Source organism: Castor canadensis, chromosome 12 (assembly GCF_047511655.1).
Source record: "Castor canadensis chromosome 12, mCasCan1.hap1v2, whole genome shotgun sequence".
Lineage (NCBI taxonomy): Eukaryota > Metazoa > Chordata > Mammalia > Rodentia > Castoridae > Castor > Castor canadensis.
The window spans coordinates 122,667,102-122,687,389 of NC_133397.1; the positions used below are offsets into that span (position 1 = coordinate 122,667,102).

The 20,288-nt window shown below is 36.6% G+C and overlaps 1 protein-coding gene across 3 annotated transcripts in view; it reads right to left on the bottom strand.

The window, feature by feature from the left end:
• Slc30a7 (solute carrier family 30 member 7) overlaps nucleotides 1-20,288 on the bottom strand; it is a 68,339-nt gene that overhangs the window by 25,889 nt on the left and 22,162 nt on the right. For all 3 annotated transcript variants that reach the window (XR_002213518.2, XM_020182037.2, XM_020182035.2), the window contains exons 7-8: nucleotides 17,004-17,054; nucleotides 13,820-13,955 (exon numbers count right to left, since the gene is read on the bottom strand). Coding sequence is in view for 2 of the 3 variants with exons in the window: in XM_020182037.2 (XP_020037626.1) it covers nucleotides 13,820-13,955; nucleotides 17,004-17,054 (187 nt within the window). In the remaining variant the exon portion in view is untranslated. The remainder of the gene's footprint in view (nucleotides 1-13,819; nucleotides 13,956-17,003; nucleotides 17,055-20,288) is intronic.

Here is a 20,288-nt window from a genome sequence, read left to right on the forward strand (position 1 = left end):
CATGTTGTTATCCCTGCTTTAAAGATGGAAAATGGAGGCATGGAGAGGCTAAATGACTTGTACAAGGCCCTAAGCCCAAATGGTAAAAGCAGGACTTGAGAAACTCAGCAGTTTGACTCCCCAGTGAGTGCTCTTAACCAGTCTGTGCTACTGATGAAGTAATCAAAGTGGCTTTGCTGGCTCCCCATCGCACATTTGCCTATAGGAGAGAGCTGACTATAGGAGCAGCTGATCTTCACAGTGCACAGAAGCCCGGACCACAAAGACAGGAAAAGGCTCAGAAAACAGGAACAGTAAAAGTGACCCAAGAGAACCCTGGCGCCGACATGGATAGCTGTACCAATGTGAGTCTTCCACATCAGAAAGCTGACTGGATGGTCAAAACAACGAGAAATAAATCCCTCACACCTCATTTCCACTGTGGACCCAAACTCAGTGCTCACTTCTGATGCTGCATGTTTGCTGGAGCAAACCTAACGTGCATGTGAAATAAAAAGCAAAGGAAAAGAAATTTTCTGAAATAGTTTACCCAAAGCAAATTTTTTAAAAAAATCACTGAGAGTATATGTGTGTATGGTAGGGGGAAGGTAGACAGGGACACAGAGAAAGGAGTAGGTTTCTAATTGCTGCATTGCACTGGATGAGGATTACAGTAAGATATTTAGTTCCTGAGGTACAAGTAAAATCCACATTTTCAAAGGATTAAGTAAAGAACAGAATAACCTTAAATATAAGGTGTATCTAATAAATAGTGGATAATTTGAAATTAATTACACAGATATTAACAGTGAACATTAGAAGTGAAGAACAGAGGCTGATACTTTGTTTTTCTTTTTGCAGCAAGTAAATGAAAGGTTGAAAAATCTTAGGCTTTCTACTTTTTTGACTTTTGTTACTCTATGTGGTATTGGGATGTAAACTCAGGGCTTCACTCTTGCTAGGCAGGTGCTCTATCCCTTAAGCCACTGCATCAGCCTGACTTACTTTTTGAAAGGCTAGAACTGTTGATTTTGAAATATATTCAAAGTCTCACTTTTAATCTGTTCTCTCCACTCTGCCCAGAGATAAATATATTTACTTCCTTTTGGTTTTTTTTCTTCCAGTGTTTCTTTTTTAAATTGTATTAAAATATGCAGATTATACATCCATCTCTTCTCTTTACATAACTTACGCTACACACCATTATATAATATGCTACATTTGTCAAGTGCTATCTTTTCTTAATAACATATCTTCGAAATCATACCATATTATCAAATAGAGGCCATCTTTCTTTTTCTAAGGTTGCACAGAACTCCTCTACTGAAGGACATTTGTGTTCTTTCCAATCTTTTTCTATTACAAATAAAATCACAAAAAATAATCTTATAAACATATCCTTTGATGTTTTTGCCAATTTATCTTTGAGATATATTCCTAGATGCAGAATTGCTTGATAAAGGGTAAATGCACATTTAATTGTAATTTTGCCAAATGTATCTTCAGTGACAACACCATTCTCACTCCCATTAGCAAAGTATGAGTGCCTACTTTGCCCCTAGCCTTGCGAAAAGATCATGTAAGCTTTGGGATATTTCTCCACCAAATCAGTGAGAAGTGATGCCTCAATGCAGTCTTAATTTGCATTTGTCTTTATGAATGGGCCTGAACTACTTTTATATGTTTAAAACTCATTTATAATACTTCCTTTCCTATGAACAAAATGCATGCATGCTTCTGCCTATTTTTCTATCAGTTTGTTAGTCCTTCTATCTTATTTTTTTCCTTGCAGTCCTAGGGATTAACCCAGGGCTTTGTGCATGCTAAGCAAGTGCTCTATCACTGAGCTACACCACCAACCTGTATCACTTGCAGTGTCATTAGCTTTTATGATGTACAGATGTTTAAAAACAGCTCTTAGTTTCTTTTTAAAGAAGAAGACTGGAAGAATTAAGTTAAAAAAGTAAACACCTTGAAGAATTTCCAGCTCTCATCAAATTTGGCTTTAAAAATTTCGTATTAAGTACTGCTGCTCACTGCGACAGTAAGGAAATCATATTTGATATAATCTCCTATATACATGTGATAGCAAAAAAAAAAGAGTCCTAGATACCAAATGTCTCACTGCAATTCAATTATTTCTCTATTCAGATGCCACTCTTGATCATAAAATATATAAAGTGACAGAAGACACATTTCACCAGATTGTGCCAAAAATCAAGGCAGGTAAAATAAAATTGATTAATCTGGACATGTTTACAATCATTTCTAATAAATTATTTTATATGCTTTTACACCAACAACAAAAAAGGGCATTCATCACCATAACTGCAGCACACAAAACCTTGCTATGAATATACCTGTGACAAGATTTTCAGAACTCTGGATATATTATTCCATGATTTAGGAAACACTGGAAACCTGCAGTGACTTGGCATGGTATAAAGGTTCTCTTATTGCTTATATCCGATTTTTACATCCTGTTTTAATTTGGAAACACTATTTTGTTTAAAAGCAGAACAAACCCATCCAAAGAACTAGCTTTGGTTTCTGAGACTTAAGCTGACTTGTCTAAAATGGCAAATGCCATTATTTTAAAAAGTTATTAAAATTCATGCCTATAAAATTCATATGTGAGCATTCTAGGTTTTGATGAAGTTGAAAGTAAGATGGTTGTCATGGAGATGAATACTAACATTTTTGCTTAATTAAAAAGTGAAATAGACTTTCTCTCAAACAAAGTACTTTCTCTGACAGTATGATTTGACCAACTGGGTTGATAATGAAGACTAGCTTTAACAATTAAGTTGTATACAGGACAGTTCCATAAATCAAATGAACTAAGTCTGTACTATGAAGGTTCTGATTAAAATATATATCAATTACGAGCAACAAACAAAAATTTCAGCATCCAATGTTCTAAATTGTAAGAATAAATTTGCAATTGAGTAGCTTCAAACATGAGTATATGGTTAGGTTTTGTAGATAGTAGTAATAAAGTAATAGACTTCAGCATTGATTAGTTTCTCCCCAGCAATACTGGGAAGGCTGATAAATCACATGAACATGTAAAATGTTCAACACCAACACCAAGGAAAAGCTATTCATATGGTATACAGAATCTATTGCATCCCCATTGGACGAGCCCTGCTTCTTCCATGTACACAATGAGATAGAATGAATAATTTGTCAGGAAAATGTTTTAACTCAACACTTCAACAAGATGTGAACTCTAACTTTCGTATCTTTTACTACAGCATGAAAGCATCTAAGTTTTTAGACTAGTTTATAGGGCAGAGCAAAGCCAAGGCTCCTCTGTTCTTACACTGCATAACCTACATGGCTCTCCTGATCGCCTCTATTTAAAACTGCAATGTCTAATAAATGCCAACTTCCTAGTAATCTTTGCTCTCCAGTCCTGACAACGCTTTACATCCTTGAATTAGTCTATATTCTGTGAATTCCTATTTTCCATTAGTAGCCTTGACTTTTTTCCCCCTAAGACAGGGTCTCATTACGTAGCTCAGACTGGCCTCAAACTTGCTAGGTAGTCCAGACTGGACTTGAACTCACAATCCTCTTGCCTCTAGAGTGCTGGGATACCACCACTACCACATTGGCTACCTTGGCTTTTAACATGCTAAAAATATCATGTGTAAAATCTCTATGAAGAGTTCTTAATCACACAATCACGAAAATTTGAAAGGAGTTTAAAAAGCCTCACTCGGCGAAATGCAGGTTTAGAAAGTTGAGTGTCACAGAGCCAGCACCGTAACTCCAGTCTCCTGATGCCCAGTGTAGGTCACCAGAATTCAACAAATGTTACTGCGCACAAAGCTTAACAAGACAGTCCTGCTCCAACGCACTGATAGGTATATGTTCATAACAGTCACACTACTATATATAGTGCCATTGTTTTAGAAAACAATAACTCGATATATTTAGAGGTACAAATAGTTTCAAAACAGAAGAAAAAGATTCAGGAAAGAATGAGCTTTAGAGTTGAGACTTAAAGAACTTTCAGGGCTGTGATGGGAAACAGGTGAGGAAGATTGGCATTCCAGATCAGAGTTCCAGGAGCAAAGGACAAAGGCAGCAAAGAATGGGGCATCCCCATAAATACAAGTAAAATAAAAATGTCATGCTACACAGGAAGCACCATGGCAAACAGCGACAGTCTGAAAGGCAGGTCGGTGCAGGTCATAGAGCACTTTGCTCATAAGCACTCTGCTGTGGAAGCAACAGAAGGAAGAGTACTCGCGTTTTAGAAGAGGGTACCTCCGTCAAATTCCATTCACACCTACTCTGTGCCCTGTTGGGTTAGTCAGCTCTCTGTCACTATAATCAACACTCCAAGAAAATCAACTTCTAGAGAGAAAAAGATTTGTTTTGGCTCACGGTTTTGGAGTTTCAGTCCAGAGTCAGGCAGACCCACTGCTCTTGGGCCTGTGGTGAGGTGGAGAGTGTAAGGCAGAGCAAAATGCTCCCTTCATGGACAGTCAGAGAGCAAAAGAGAGGAAGAGGAAATAAACTATGCAAGCCAGTCATTTCAAACTCCAAGATGGCCAGGCATAGCAAAAGGTGGAGAAAAAGGAGACGGTTTGGGTTTGATTTTCAATACACAGCTACACAGCACACCTACCTTTAAGTCACTACTGACACAGGTCTAGGTTCATTTATTTCTTACTGTCCTTCTTTACAACAGAAATAGAAACTTGCGAACAACAAAAACAGCTATATTAAACAATTTTATTGGGCTTAGACTGTAAACTTTTGCAAATAAAAGAGTAATTTTCTCATGATGAATTTCTTCCTTCATTTTACCTTTTATACTTCAATAAAGTCAATGATGAAATATACAGTATTTCCTTAGGAAAGCTACAGTTCAAACATACCAGCAACAAAAAATTGTACGGTAACACTAAGAGCAGAAATACTACACTCTGTATGCTTATTTATAGTTTCATTTCAACAAAATAAGTAAGCAAAAATTAGTAATTTATTCTAATGTAGTTACTGATTTTACTTTAAACAAATAGCATATAAAGTCTGAAGCTGTATATTTTTTATTAGAATATTTATTGAATAATAAGTATTTGCTCATTTGATATTTTGTAGGTTTTTAACTTTAGCATGGGGAGGGATTCCTGAGTAACTCAGACTGGAAGATGGTACCTCAGAAGGCTCTTTTCAGTCTGCAAACAAATTACGACTCTGGCTTGTTGACACAGTGCTTCCCTCAGTAATGAATAAACACTCTGACTACAAACTGGTTGTGTTTTAAGGTATTTTTAAGTTACCTGCTTGAAAATCATCACTTTCCTGAGAGGAAACAATGCAAAAAGTAGTTAGGTACTACAGTGGATATTTCAGTGAGAATAAAGTGCTAAACTTTGATATTAATGTACAATAACTGAGCTAGTAACATTTTTTTTAAAGAAAAAAGTTCTGCAAGTTTCAAATGAAAAATGTGGAAAAAACAACCCACTCCAGTACTGTCATCCTGTGACCACAACACTTGCTCCTTCCTTGCTGGACAGGAAGTAACCCTAACTCTGACACAGCCAAGTCATAAAATCAGCAGTTATGACCCTAAATACATTAACAAAAATGAACTCTCTGTGTGTGTGTGTGTGTGTGTGTGTGTGTGTGTAGTAATGGTAAAGGGAGGAAATGAACAAAGATTTTGCTTAAGTCGGAAATATTCAAATATATTTACTGGGGTTTATTGATGATGGTGACAATTGAATTAATGCATGGTATGCATAATTATATCCTCAGAACGTCAGAAAATAATGGGATAAAGCAGGAGGTTCAATAAAAACTACTATGTGTTTGCTAAATGATATTCTTACATAATTCGGCTCAAGTTCAAGGTTTTTAGCAGCATCAGTGTCCTTACTCTGTTGTTCCAATGTTCCTAAGAGCTTCTCTGCCAGCCGTTCTTAACTAGACTTCCTCATCTGAAATCATCAAGTACACAAAAGATTTGGGGGACTTTTAACTCCCCCAAGGAAAATGCATAACCCATGCTCTTCTAGATGCTCAGGCAAGAAGATAATTACAAACAAATAGATGCCTATGGTACTAGGGCTTTCTCTCCCAGAATGCTAGTTGAGAAAGGCTAATCAGTATTTATAAATGTTCTCACTGCGATGGCTTTGTGTATGATTTAAAAATAGAACTATCATGCAATAGTGTTCTACCAATGTTCAGTTTTACAATGTGAATATGTATTACAAGCAGTAAGTTAAAATTCTGGCAGACTGTTTACCTTAATCTTAGTGCCCAAAAGTATAGTTTGTAAATTTAACCACTTGAAAGGCAAACCACAACGGAAATTGTCAGGCAACACCCAAAAACATTTTTGAAAAAAATAAAATACCTACAATTTCTCATGTGACTATTTGAAGATATGGTTTTCCTGCATGTTAAAAAATTCACTTTTTATTTAATATGGGCCACAAATAATTAGGAATTAATAAAGATTTATCAAAATTGGCATCTTTTCCAATCTTATATTTATGAACACTTATAATTTAGAATGTCAAGTTCATAATTTTGTTCTTGTTACTGTATATTCTTTCTATTTCTTGCCTCTACTTCTGAAGCCTGTGTAGTTTGCCTCTACAAAGAGGGTATTGTTTGCTTTAGTGTGGTAAGAAATAAATATATTATTTAAAAACCTTTCAGAACAAGCAAAGAGATTTTCTTTTGGTTTCAAAGCTTTTCTTTGTATATTCAAATGATTATGGGTTTTTTTTTTAAAGTACAAAAACAATACAAGATGGTAACTGGTGAAATGCAGAAAACTGATGACAAAAAACAAAACAAAAATCCAGTAGTGCTTTAGAAATACCACAGCAGTCACAAAGCTTATTTCTGTGTCCTGGATGCATTTTGTCCATCATGCATAGGAACCCCTTTTAAGAGAATAAAAATATTAAGCTACAGATGTATGCAAATGGCATTGTTTTTAAATTGCAATGAGATTTAAAGCCAGATTTCTGCATTCTAAGCTATGAATTCACTTTCAAATCTAATTCACCTTGCTAATGGGAAATTAAGGAGCAAATCATTCTGAAATTTCTAATAGAAGGAATATTCTCAGAAAATGAAAAATTATACCCTTACTGTTATACCCGATCTGCTGCTTTTCACCAACAAAATTTGTCACAGTGCAATCCAGTTTTACCTAGAAATTTTTATCACCCTCTGCCTGCGTTAAAAAATGCTGAGAGAAGAACTGACGTGAGGACATTGCTTTCATTCATGTGGAGAGAATGTCACAGTGGCGGCCTAGAAGACAGGAACACAGACTTCCAGGGCAGGAAGCAATATTAATGCTGAACAGAACAACATCAGACCAGACAATATAGTGCTAGTATTGCTCTTTTAAGAGCAGAGACAATTCCTTTTTGTTTGAGACAGGGTCTCACTATGTTGTTTAGGTTGGTCTCGAACTCGAGATCCTCCTGCCTCAGCCTTCTGAGTGCTGGGATTACAGAAGTGTACCATGCCACCACTCCCTGTTTGAAAATTACTTCCTTAAATTCTACTTTGTTGAGTCTTTTAAGAGTCTCATGTATTTCCTAAAATTAGCTTTGGCTAATCAAAATCTTAACCAATCTGAAAAGCATGCAAGAGTGATTTCTTTGTAAATATTTCATTATGGTGCAGACACATAAGTAAATTAAATTTGCTCTCTTCACAGAAAAAATAGACCAAACAGCAGAATTTATTTTGCTTTTTTTTTAAATTGCTTTCCACTTAAAAAATGCTTATGAAGGCATATTCAGAAACACTGGTTTACCTTAAAGAAATGAGGAAGGAAGCAAAATTTAAAATGTATCCAGAGAGGCTACATTAGTGTGCAGGAATTCACACCCATGAGCACACTGTATTCTGCCCCTCATGTATGTAAAGAGACACATACCTTTTTAGATAGGGACTTTTTACAAGAATTAACCATTCTTATGTATTGTTCTGTACCTTTGTCATTTATTGTTACAGAATTAAGTCTTTGCTGCCTAATCAATCACCTCCAAACTGTATTTAAAATAATGGCTACACTATTGTCTTTCATCTGGAACCTGTGAATATTGTGATGGTGACCAAGCTTAGCAATCAGGGTGTATTGCAGAAGCTCCACAATTTTTAATAAATATGCCTTAATATAATTGTGAAGCAATAACATCAGCAGTGGCCATGTGGCCTGAGTGTTATAATTTCGGCATACATTTACCTCTTAATGCTTTTCAATATTTTCTATAATGACTATCTGTTACTTTTCTGATCAGAAAAGGCTAAAAAATTCTAAGAATATAATTTCATAGAGACAACACAGATAAAAACACTATGAAAAACAAAATAAGACAAAAGAAGCTGAGAATGAAAGAGAGAATATAAAAGCAAGCTCACACAACCATTAACATGGGTATCTTTGCTGGTGGAACTACAGGTAATCTTTTTCCTTATCTTTTTCTATATCTTACCAAGTTTCTTTGTCAACCTAATTATTTCTGTAATTTTTTTTTTTAAAACCTGCTTTTCATTCAGTCTCTGAATACAGAAAAGACTATACTTGAAAACTGGCTATCACAGAAAGCAGTCTTCCCAAAGCACTGTTAAGAAATGTTCTTTTCTCCACTCTACTTCAAGCATGACTGGGGCTTGCAGTCAGACACGTCCAACTTGCTTGTTACTACTTTCAGATCACCTCCACATCCTTCTACCCAACACCATGGCCTCAAGCCTCATGTCCATCTGCTGACTTTACTCTACCCACCTTGAACACTAGAGTTATAGTTCCTGTTGTTCTCCTTCAGTCACTGAGAACTAAGCACTGGGCTCATCTGTCCTTTCATTGCTCTAAATTTCTATGTTGCACAGTCCATCAGCCTTTGACCTCCATGTCATCATCATTTGGTCCTACACCTGAGATGACACTTTAGACCTTAAGATCCCAATTTGAAGCACTGTACAACCTCAATAACCTATTTCTGGATCACTTTCCTTAACACCTCTCTTGTAACATGGCTCCTCCAAAGGAACCTCTAATCCACCAAGCCTATTACTTTTTAAAAAATCTGTATCATTACCTTTACATCCTAATTTCCCAGCATTATAATTTCTGCCTCCCTCTTCTCATTGTTAGTACTCTCTTGACAAAACCCCACACCAATTAAATCCAATTCTCTACTCCTTAACTTTTACCAAGTAGCTGAAGAAGGCAGGAGAAAAGCATACACCTGTGCAAGTTGTTTTCACTTTAAATTCATGACCACAAACCTCAAAGTGGGCCCTCAGTGCTGCCAGGCACTGGGCCGCTTCCCTCATAGCAAAGGGCTCTGAAGTTGCCTGTGGTTGTGTTTCCATTTCCTCCCTTGTTCTCCTAAAGCTACTCTCAGCCTTTGCTTCTTACCACACTTCTGAATGTCCAGCATAAGTAACCAACCGTCATTCCCAAAGGTACTCATAGGGTTGATCATTCCTTCCTGTTGAAACACTTTCCACGGGAGGCCTCTAAACAATGTGTGTAAAAGTCTTTCCTCCCACTGCCCTGCCTCCTGCTCCTTACCTCCTCAGGGCTCAGTCCCCACACCTCTTCTTTCTACCCATTCTCTGGGAAAGCATATCCCATCTCATGGCTTTAAACACCACATATGAACTAATGACACCCAAATTTCTATCTTCCACCCCAACCTGTGTCCTGAACTCCAGATACATATCCACCATCCTCTGCTCATTCCACCCCAACTACACCCCCTGCCCCAGCATGTCTGAAGCCAAGTTCCCTCTGGCAGCAGTGCTCGTCCTCTCAACAGTACCATGCTGCTCTTGCTCCTTCACCATGGGTCTCTGCTCAAATGTCATCACATGCAGTGGACATCTGAGGCCCTTCTAAATACCATCTCCTTGCCCTCTTCATAGCATTTGTCACCAAGTGACATTCCATTACCTATTTGCATACTCCTTCACTTTACTGACAATCTCCCCCATTAAAATGTAAGCTCCATCAGGGTGAGGTATTTGCCAAAGTTGTTAGCTGCCGGGCACAGAGCGGGCACTATAGCATTTGTTGAATGATTTTAAGACACATTAAAGTTATCTGTCATCTCCAAAAGGTAGGATTGTGAAACCTTTTAATAGCTAAATCATACATTTCAATAATGAATTTTTTACAATCAGCATGTGTTACTTTGGTTATTAGATATAAGGAGCAAATAATAAAAATGTTAAAGCTTAAAGGCAGTGAAAAGTCTAATTATATGACCTGAAACTATGTACATATACAAACTACAAATACTTTTACAAATTGGTCTGTATAACCTAGACAAAGATGACAAGTAGGTTTTACCTTAGAAGCCAAGTGTAGTTGGCTGGCTGTGGCTGCTTGAAGCACTACATTTTAAAGGCACCCTGAAGCTAAGTCAGTTTCGGCAGGAAGGAGTAGCACACTAAGGGACACTTCCCAGGAAATGGAAGAAGTGAGAACAGTGGCACTTGGGCTAGATGAATACTACTCCGACACTTTATATGTGGACTATTTTTGGCCATATGTTAAGTAGACACTCATTCAGTAGTGAGTGAAATATCCACATCAATGTCTCATGAGAATCTCAAACTTGCAACAACAGAAACAGAACTATCTGGAGACCTTTCAAAAACTAAGGAAAAAAAAAAATCACTCTTCTTCCAGTCTTCTCTATCTCAATGACTTTCAATGACTTTCATTCAGCCCAAGAAAAAACTGTACAAATTATCCTTGACTCTCCTCTTCACTCAACCCTGACCCACACATTCATAGCCATGAGAAGTCTTGTCAGCTCCACCCCCAAACCACTTTCTAACTTTGTCTTGTCTCTCTATTTCATAGGTTAGTAGCTTACCCAAGCTATGAAGGTCTCTCACCTGGCCCACTGTCATAACTTTCTAGCTGGTATGCCGATATGCACTTGTGTCCCTTTACAATCCACTCTCCACCTCAGTCAAAATGATTTTTTAAAATGTAAACAAATATTGCTGCTCTTTTATGACTTTCCATTGCACTTGAAATAAAATCCAAATCCCAAGTCCTACGTAATTTCCCTGGCCTATTTCTCCAACTTCATCTCAAACCTCTCCTCTTACTCCCTACAGCCACACTGGTCTCCATCCAGTGCCACATTTGTTTTCACCACAGGGCTCTTATGCCACCTGGTCCCTGGACTAGCAAGCATGTCCTCTGTCGAGCTCTTGAGATATTTAGATCTTGCTTAAATAATCCCTGTTCAGGTCTTCCCTTACTCAATTTAAATTGGCAACTGAGACACTGCCACATAATCCTATCTTAACTCTGTATGATATGAGCAACTGCTTGGTACTTGAGTAGTTTATTTACTAATTTATTTGTCTCTTTCCTGTATTACCAGCTAAGATCAAATCTGTAGGCATGCTGAGTCGTTCTCACTACCTGGTTAAGAAGGCCTGCTTAGTAATACATTAGTTGCTGATAAAAGGTTTGTGCAGTTTGTTTTTCTTTTAAGAATGCTTAAGAATATTTCAGTTAAAAAATTGTTGTGTGCATTTATTTATTTATATTTCTAGAATAAATGAATGAGAACAGAAGTAAATAATTCTGTTACTTAGAATTCCCTATTTGTGGTTAGAGAAAGTGATAAATACATGAGTTTCTTCTGATTCAAATTCACTGTGTCAACATTTTTGGTCAGGCAGAATTACATACTCACTTTCAAACAATGGAAAAATAGTTTCACAGAGCTTCAAAGAGGCAATAAAAGAGACTGAGTAGGTATAGTAAGTAAATGCCAAGAAAGGGAACAGTAGTATAAGGGATGTACTTCACCCAGCCTGGGAGGTGGAGAAAATCAAGGAGTATTTCCTAAAGAAATCTGACCTGAAGGATGTGAGGCTGTGGTACATGCATGCGTGTGTGTTGGGAAAGGATCTGGCACAAACTGTAAGAGGAGTTTGGACAGAGGAAATATGAGCAAAACCTGGAATCCAAAGAACTCATTCATATACTTAGGGAACGGAAAATAATTTCCTTTGGTTGAGAGCCACAGTACTGAAACATGAAGAGGAAACAACATCATGTAGGTAAGTAACACTGTGAACCCCATGAAGGAGTCTGGACTTCATCCTGAGGAAAGAGTTGTGAAAGAACTTAAAGGAAGATCATTTCTATATGTCACATAATCCTCTTTAAAGAAAGATCACCTCAGCCAGTGGGAAAAGTTTAAAGGGAGACAGAGGTCAGTCTGAAGATTGTTATTGTTTTCCAAGCAAATTAGGGCAATAATAGTGGAGACAAAGAAAAGTGAATAATAAGAGCCTACTCTTTAGAAGTATTAGAAACAACTACCAATTATACAACAAAGTAAAATAATACAGGAAGTACCCATAAAGAGGTTCAGATGGAACCCATAAAGAGTACTCATAAAGAGGTTCTAAGCTGAACTTTCAAGGAAGTTTAAGCTTTCCAAAGATAAGGAAAAGGTACTCTAAGCTTCACTGCCTTATAGCAGTGCTTCCTTGTACAGATAATGTAAAGAAATCAACATGTAAAGCTGCATGTTCAGATGTAGATCTTGTTTTGTAGGCAGAACCTACTCTCCACTGATGCATACTGTAACATGATCTCACCACAATCTATTAAATGCACTCAACTATGAGCTATAAAAATCATCACAGTTTTACTTCTAGTAGGTTTTTTATTATCATTACAAAAAGTTTCATTGAGTAAAATCATAAGGAAAAATAAAGACTCTAATCAACACATACTATACAAATTTTAAATAACTGAAGATGGTAAGATAATGGGACACATTCCTATTATTCTGATTAAAATTAGGTCAATAATAAAATGTATCCCAGGATAAAAGAAACTTAGATGAAAATAACCATAAACTCTAACTCAGCAAACATTTATTGAGAATTTAAACACCTACACACAAAAATACCTTTACATGTACACTGGCACTATGGCAGACAATAAAAAGATAAAGACCTAAGAGACTTCCTTAAGATATAAATATATATCTTAAGGACAGATATAAATTAATTTCAGTAAGCATTTTCATGACTTCTGTAGTGATAACATGACTTTATAATTAAAAACAGTTCTTAGATGAGGACAGTGCTCAAGTCTTTAATCCTAGAGATCAGGAGGATTGTGGTTTGAGGCTAGCCCCAGCAAAAAGTTCATGAGACCCCATCTCAGTGACTGGGCACTGTGGCATGTACCTGTCATCCCAGCTACATGGGGAAGCACCAACAAGAAGATCATGGTCTAGGATAGCCCGGGCATAAAGCGAGACCTTATGTCTAAAACAACCAATGCAAAAAGGACCAGTGGTGAGGATCAAAGTAGTAGACCACCTGCTTAGAAAGCACAAAGCCCTCAGTTCAACCCTCACTATCATAAAAAAGAAGTCTAGCAAAGAAGACTCTGACACTCTTTAATCTGACAGTGTAAAGCAGAGAGAGCTGCACATATGGATATCCAGATACAGATACAAACTGTAAGGTTCTAACTGTAGTTAATATAGTCTACATTTCTTACTTTTTGCCCTGTAGGTATCGTGCTAGATTTAAGAAAATTATTGCTAATTTGAATGACTGAAAGCTTAATTGTCAAAAACAAAAAAGAAATGTCTAACTCCAGGAAAGAAATGAGAAACACACAAAAAATAAAGAGAAAGGAGAATTCACATAGGCACTTCTCAAAGACCGAAGGAAACCAGCACGACAGTTGTATGGAGATCTGTAACTCAAGCAGCGCGTGCATCGCTCATCTCTCAGTCAACAGCCACAAGTAGCACAGGACATCACTCACCTCACAACTATGAGCATGGCTATGAGGATGGAGCAGATAGGGTCTGCGATCATCAAACCAAAGCTCTGCATCATGATGGCAGAGACGATCACACCAATACTCCCCAGTGTATCTGCCAATATGTGCAAAAATACACCTAGGGAGAAGCACAATAGACATCACGTCTCTCCGTTCAATTCCACACCTTAATTTTGCATATAAAAACTATCAATTTGAAAAATCAATAGGCAAGTATATTCACTGCTTAATAGGTTTGTAACAGTACATTTACAGACTGAAATAATCGTTTCTTTTTCAACTCAACAGGGGTTAAAATATCTAACTGCTAAGTTATACTTGCTTGCTTTCCTTCTCTCTCTCCCTCTCCTTCCCTTCCTCCTTCCCTTTTTCTTGCTTGTTTGTTTTTTGAGTCAGATCTTGCTATCTAGCCCAAGCTGGCCTCAACCTTGCCATCCTCCTGTCTCAACCTCCAGAGTGTTAGGATCATAGGCATGAACCAGCACATCCAGTTATGCCTGCTCTTAATAGCATACTACAAATGAAGAAGTAGAGAAACAAATTGATTTCAAGAACTGAGAACACTCATTTCTGACTTAAAAAGAGTACAAAAGCTAAATAATAATTTGGAAAAGAAATGACATTAAAAAAAATTCATCAAGAAAACATCGTAATTATGAATACATGTACATAGAGAGCCCTCTGCTGGTGACTAAAATTACTGCCATTTGGGACTAGAATTTCCTATTGACCCGATGGGATATAATTACTAATTATCCTAAAGAACTTATTACCTCAAGTAGTTACAAATCCATTGTCAAAGAAGCAGGGACTTGAATATTATTAAATGAATATAAAATATATGTGAACTTGCAATAATTAAATACTAACTTGGTAGGGCACCGATTAACTTAAGAACCCAGACATATTACTAATATTTAATGAGTGAAACCTACCTGGAAAACCACTACAAATGCCAAGAGAGAAGGTGTATACACAATCCCTTCTGAAAAAGATTCGACTAAGAAAATAACTTATTCAACATTTAGAACTTTGTAAAGCTCACTAGACAGCAAATCACTGTCTCTGCATCACAGTCAGGCCGTACTGCAAGTACAATAATCTCCAATTCCAGCAGCCACTCCATCTCAAAAGAAATAGCTAATATGCAAAAACTATGTGCCCAATTAAAAAATACCTATTTTTCTTTTTTATTATGCCCTGAACAATAAAAAGTATACTGTAACCACTTTAAGGTGTAGAATGAAACTTAACTCAAATTCAAAAACATTTTAACAATTTAAAACTGACTACTACTAAGTTCAATCAAATCTTAACGCAGGCAAGAAATTTTATTTCATCTGCTTCTTTGGAGTTTTACATCAAGTATTATACCAAATGTAAGTCACCCTTATCTCCACATGCCTTTCCTTTGTATAGTTTTCACTTATTACAACCATTCTACAGAAAGCCAGTTGCTCTCCTAAGAGGAATTTTTCTATAACAAAAAATTTTTATCAGAGAATACCTACAGAATACTTTAATCAAATTCTCTGAAGTAGTTCAAATAGCAAAGAATAAGACAGACTAGTAAGTGTCAGAACCACTTTAGCTTTTAAAAATAAAGCCAGAAAAAAAATCAAAACAGATTGACAGTCCCTAACCTACAAACTCTAATTTGGGATACATGCTTTTAAGGTCCCTAACAAACTCGTCTAAGTGACCCATGCTTCATATTCTTCAATCAATGCTTTGGGAGAATCAGAAATGAACATAGCTCTAAACACTGAAAGGAAAAGGAAAAGAATCATTGGTTCTTGGTTTTCCTTAGATTTTAAAGTCCCTGGCTACATGTAATTTACTAACCTGAAACAGATTATATCTACTTTGTAGTTACTATTTAGGAAGAAAAATCATTAAATACAAACATATAAACAATATATTTAACTCATGTGAAGTTGAAATCTTACATGCCTTGGTAGGGTACTGAGAATCTAACTCCCCCAAAACTTAGTAAACCAGGAGTCCTAAGCAAGATGTAGCAAGGAACTGAAAAATTCAATTAATTCCTAGTACTCATGTGTAAGTATCCATATGGTAGTTTTGCACAAAAGTTTCAATACCAGGCATTTATCTCGATCTCCAGCTACTTAGTGGCCTTCTTCATGCACCACAAACTGACAGATATTCAGGAAATATACTCATTTTCATAGTAGCTTGTATTAAAGGTAACAAGAGGCCAGATCTAACTTCTTTTCCTACCACTTGTAATTATTTTCAAAACAAAAAAAATAATAAATTCTTTGTATCAAACCTAATTTACACAAAAAATTTAAAAAGCTAATTTGTACCACTTGATAGCTGCATCAAAAATGTATGACTACAATCTAATTCAACAAAGGCTGTACTAAAATAATTCTATATATTTTGCAAAAGGAAAATCAGAGACTAGAAGATACCCCAAAGCTTTCTTAAAATAAATTCTTCAGTATGTAAGAGCATATTCTCAATAAAAAAATTAATTAGATCAAGAAACAGTGGAGAAAAGTAGGTACAATATAGATTGGATCAGCAGCTATCAGAAAGTCAGTTGAAGCCAAAAATCAACAAAGGAAAGAAGGCAGAGAGCTGGGAATCAGGAATCCTTGACAATGAAGTCCAAATGGAAATCAGAGCCAAAGATCCACTCACACCTCAGACAAGGGTGTTTTTCTCTGGCTTGTAAAGCTCCATAGGGCAGCGATTCACAGGACATGCAAGCACCCATTTACATGGCATCACTAGATGCCTACAAACGCCACGGCGGTCTCACTCTTCATTTCATTTTGGCTCTATATTTTCTACAACGTAAGAACATATTGAATGCTGCTCTTGGAAGAACTATGTAATAATCCAAAGGAGGCAAGCACACTACCACAGTGTTAATTCAGTCATAATCCAGGGTATTATGTATAGTTAAACAGCAATTTCTGCACTTTCTTTTTCTTATTAAATCTGAGGAAGCAGCCAAGTGACAAAGAACATCTGCTAAAATACCTAGCAGTGCATATAAAATAATCACTAAGAAGGCTGACATTTTAAACGTAAGTACTATGCTATGTATTGTTCTTAAAAGAGCACTTCTGACAAATGAATATTATGAAACTATTTTCATAAAGTTGAAAAACACACAAATTGCTGGTCATACCTTGTAAAATCTGTCTGCTGGGTCCTGTTGTTTCTTTTAAGGAGGATCCATCTGTAGAGAATTAAGTTAAATTATGTTAAAACATGTCTTGAATTCCTGTTTCGAATTTTTGCAATTCCGAGTACTTTTCCTTCAAATGTATCATGAAGGAGGAGCTGACTATATAGATACATCAGACCTGCAAAATTATTTTTGAAGTTTAATACAATAAATGAACAGAAGTAAATTCAGTGGAGGCAATTTTAAAATGTATCAGGGGTACAGAGTATTTTGGGAATTAGTGTATTAAAAAGCAAAAAGCACACAGAATTCAATACACTGTGAAAATCTACTAATAATAAAGTATCTGCTAACACTTTTACAATGGAGAATTCGGAGGAACTAAATGTACTGCTTGAAGTTATAAGAGGTTCAAGAAATGAAGCCAGGACAGAAACCAGGCTAACAGTTTTTCAATAGTTTCTAGGTGAATATGGCATGCTTTCTATACAGAAGAGATAAAAATTCTTTATTAAGAATTTGCTGTACGATGAAAAGGTGAAAAAATACTATAATTTCTATCCTTAAATACTTTGAAGATTGTTAACCAACTTGAACGGCATTTGTCCAAAGGATCATCAGGAGGACAGACAAGCTTTGACCACAACTAGTGTGGCTGCCTGTAGTCATTAGTTCTTGGCTGACAGCTCCAAAGAGCCAACATATCCTTATCACTACAGGTTGGCATGCACTGTAACAAAACATAAGCCTGCACAATATTTTCTGACTAGATATGGTACTGCTGTGAAAAGACACAGCTACCACGAAAAGTCCACTGATAGTCAAAAGTATAACTACTTTAAAACTCCAGCTTAAGTTTCAGGTTTTGGAACATTTCAGATTTCAGATTAGGGATGCTCAACTACCATGTAAAGCCTATGCAAATACTCCAAAATGCAAAAACATCTGGCATGTGAAGCAGCTCTAGATAAAGGCTACTCAACCTCTATTACTTGTTTTGAGATGAGGAATGGGAAAGAGAAATCTGGAGAAAATTTATCCTATAACTTAGTGAGACTTACACCCAGCTACCTGGGAGGCAGAGATTAGGAGGACTGTGGTACAAGGCAAACCTGGGCAAAAGGTTAGCGGGACCCCACCTCAACCAAAAGCTGGACATGGTGCATGTGCCTGTCACCCCAGCTGTGCAAGAAGCATGAACAGAAGACCTGCAGTCCAGACGGTTCCAGGCAAAAACTCAACACCCTATTGGAAAAATAATGGAAGCAAAAAGTGCTGGGGCATGGCTCATGTGACAGAGTGCCTGGCTAGCAAGCACAAAGCCCTGAGTTCAAACCCCAGTACCGCCAAATAAAAATAAGACTTACAAATAGCATTATACATTTATAAACACAGTAATATTTAATGAGCTGCCCTCTATTCCAGAAACCACACTAGACTCTTATAATATAAACATCAATAATATTAAATTCATAGTCCACTGAAGGGGAAAAACTACAAAAACTTCATTAATAGATGGCTTCCTTCCCCTTTGAGTTTCAATTTTGTGTGTAATGATTCCCATAAACAATTAGTTGAAACTCTCCTTAGGCTAACAGAGTCATACAATTATGCCATGTTGCACATTTTTGCATTACTGATTACACCAAGTAAAAGAGTTGTTTGGCGTTTAGAAAAGGACAAGTAATTTTACTCCAGTTAACTAATAAGAAGCAATACATGTAAGGGCTCAGTTTCTAGATTCACAAAACTGCAAAGTGCTTCATAACTAATCTTCCGGAGAATTCCCAGTGTTAGGTCGATTCTTCTTTACCATGTATCCACATCCTCCCTTCTCTACAACTAAGATGTATATCTCAAATAAAATGTTGCCCTTTGTAGCTAGTAACTATGTATTAAAAGTTGAGATTGAACTATTTTGATTGATTTTGTACTTTGACTGAAAACTTAACACAAACTGACTGCATTATTGTAAAATTCTGGAAAAGAGGTTAAGATGAAATAAGAATTCAAGGAGGAACAGGAGGCTGTAAAATTTGCAATTGCTTATATGTTTAAGAACGGGCAATGGTGGGTCTCAAACTGCTAAGGTAGAATCCACTAAAAACAGTCAACAGACTCATACAGCAATTTCATTTTAAAGCCTTACCTACCCTGTGCCAGAAATTATATCACTTGCAAATGCCTAACCAGAGTGTTTTTAGAAGTCATCTTATAACTGTGTGAGGGATATGCAGTCTTTGGGGTGATGCATATGAGCAAAAAGCTAGAAAAGCAAGGCTTTGAAGCACACCAGTGTAACTGCTACCAAACTTAGCAAATTTTAGAGACTGACAAAGGAAACAGGAGCAAAACCAGACCAGTGGGATTACTATGGCAAGCTAAAAGGCTACACAGCAGATGCAACAAACAACAAAAGGAAAAAAATTACCTGATTGAAAAATGGCCAAAGGAACTGAATACCCATTTCTCCAAAGAAAATATATAAACAAGTACATGAACTGGTGTTCCACATCACTAATGATTAGGGAAATTAAAATCAAAACCTCAGTGAGATATCATCTCACACCCATCAGGATGGTTATTATCAAAAAAACAAAACAGAGAAAAGGACTCTATACACTGTAGGTAGGAATGTAAGCTGGTATAGCCACTACAGAACACAATATGGAGGTTCCTCAAAAATTAAAAACAAAAGGGCCTCATCAGCAATCTCACTCTGGAACCAGAACCAAAGGAATTGAAATCAGGATCTCAAAGAGAGGGTCGTACTTCCATGTTCAATGCACCACTATTTATCACAGCCAAGACATGGAAGCAACCTAAATGTGCCCCAACAGATGAATGAGTAAAGAAAATGTGGTGCAGACATACAAACGGAGTGTTACTCAGTCTTAAGGAAATTCTGCCACTTGGGACAACATGGGTGAACCCGGAAGACAATATCCAGACACAATGACATATGCCACTTTATATGAGGAACCCAAAATAGTCAAACTTAGAAAGTGTAGGATACTGGTTGTCAGGGGTGGAGGGAGGCAGAGATGGAGAAGCATCAGTAAAGAATACAAGGTTTCAGTTATATTTTTGAACTTTATCATACTTTTAAAAAATCATGGTTTTCATTTGCTCAATTATAATTCTTTACTCACTGACAATTTAAATAGTGGCATTTTACTGATAAAATCCTGAATTTAAAAAAGCTATATGCACTGCCTTATGCCAAATTACTAAAAAGGAATTAACCCTGGGAACCATTTAGATTGACTCAGTAGGAAAGATGCA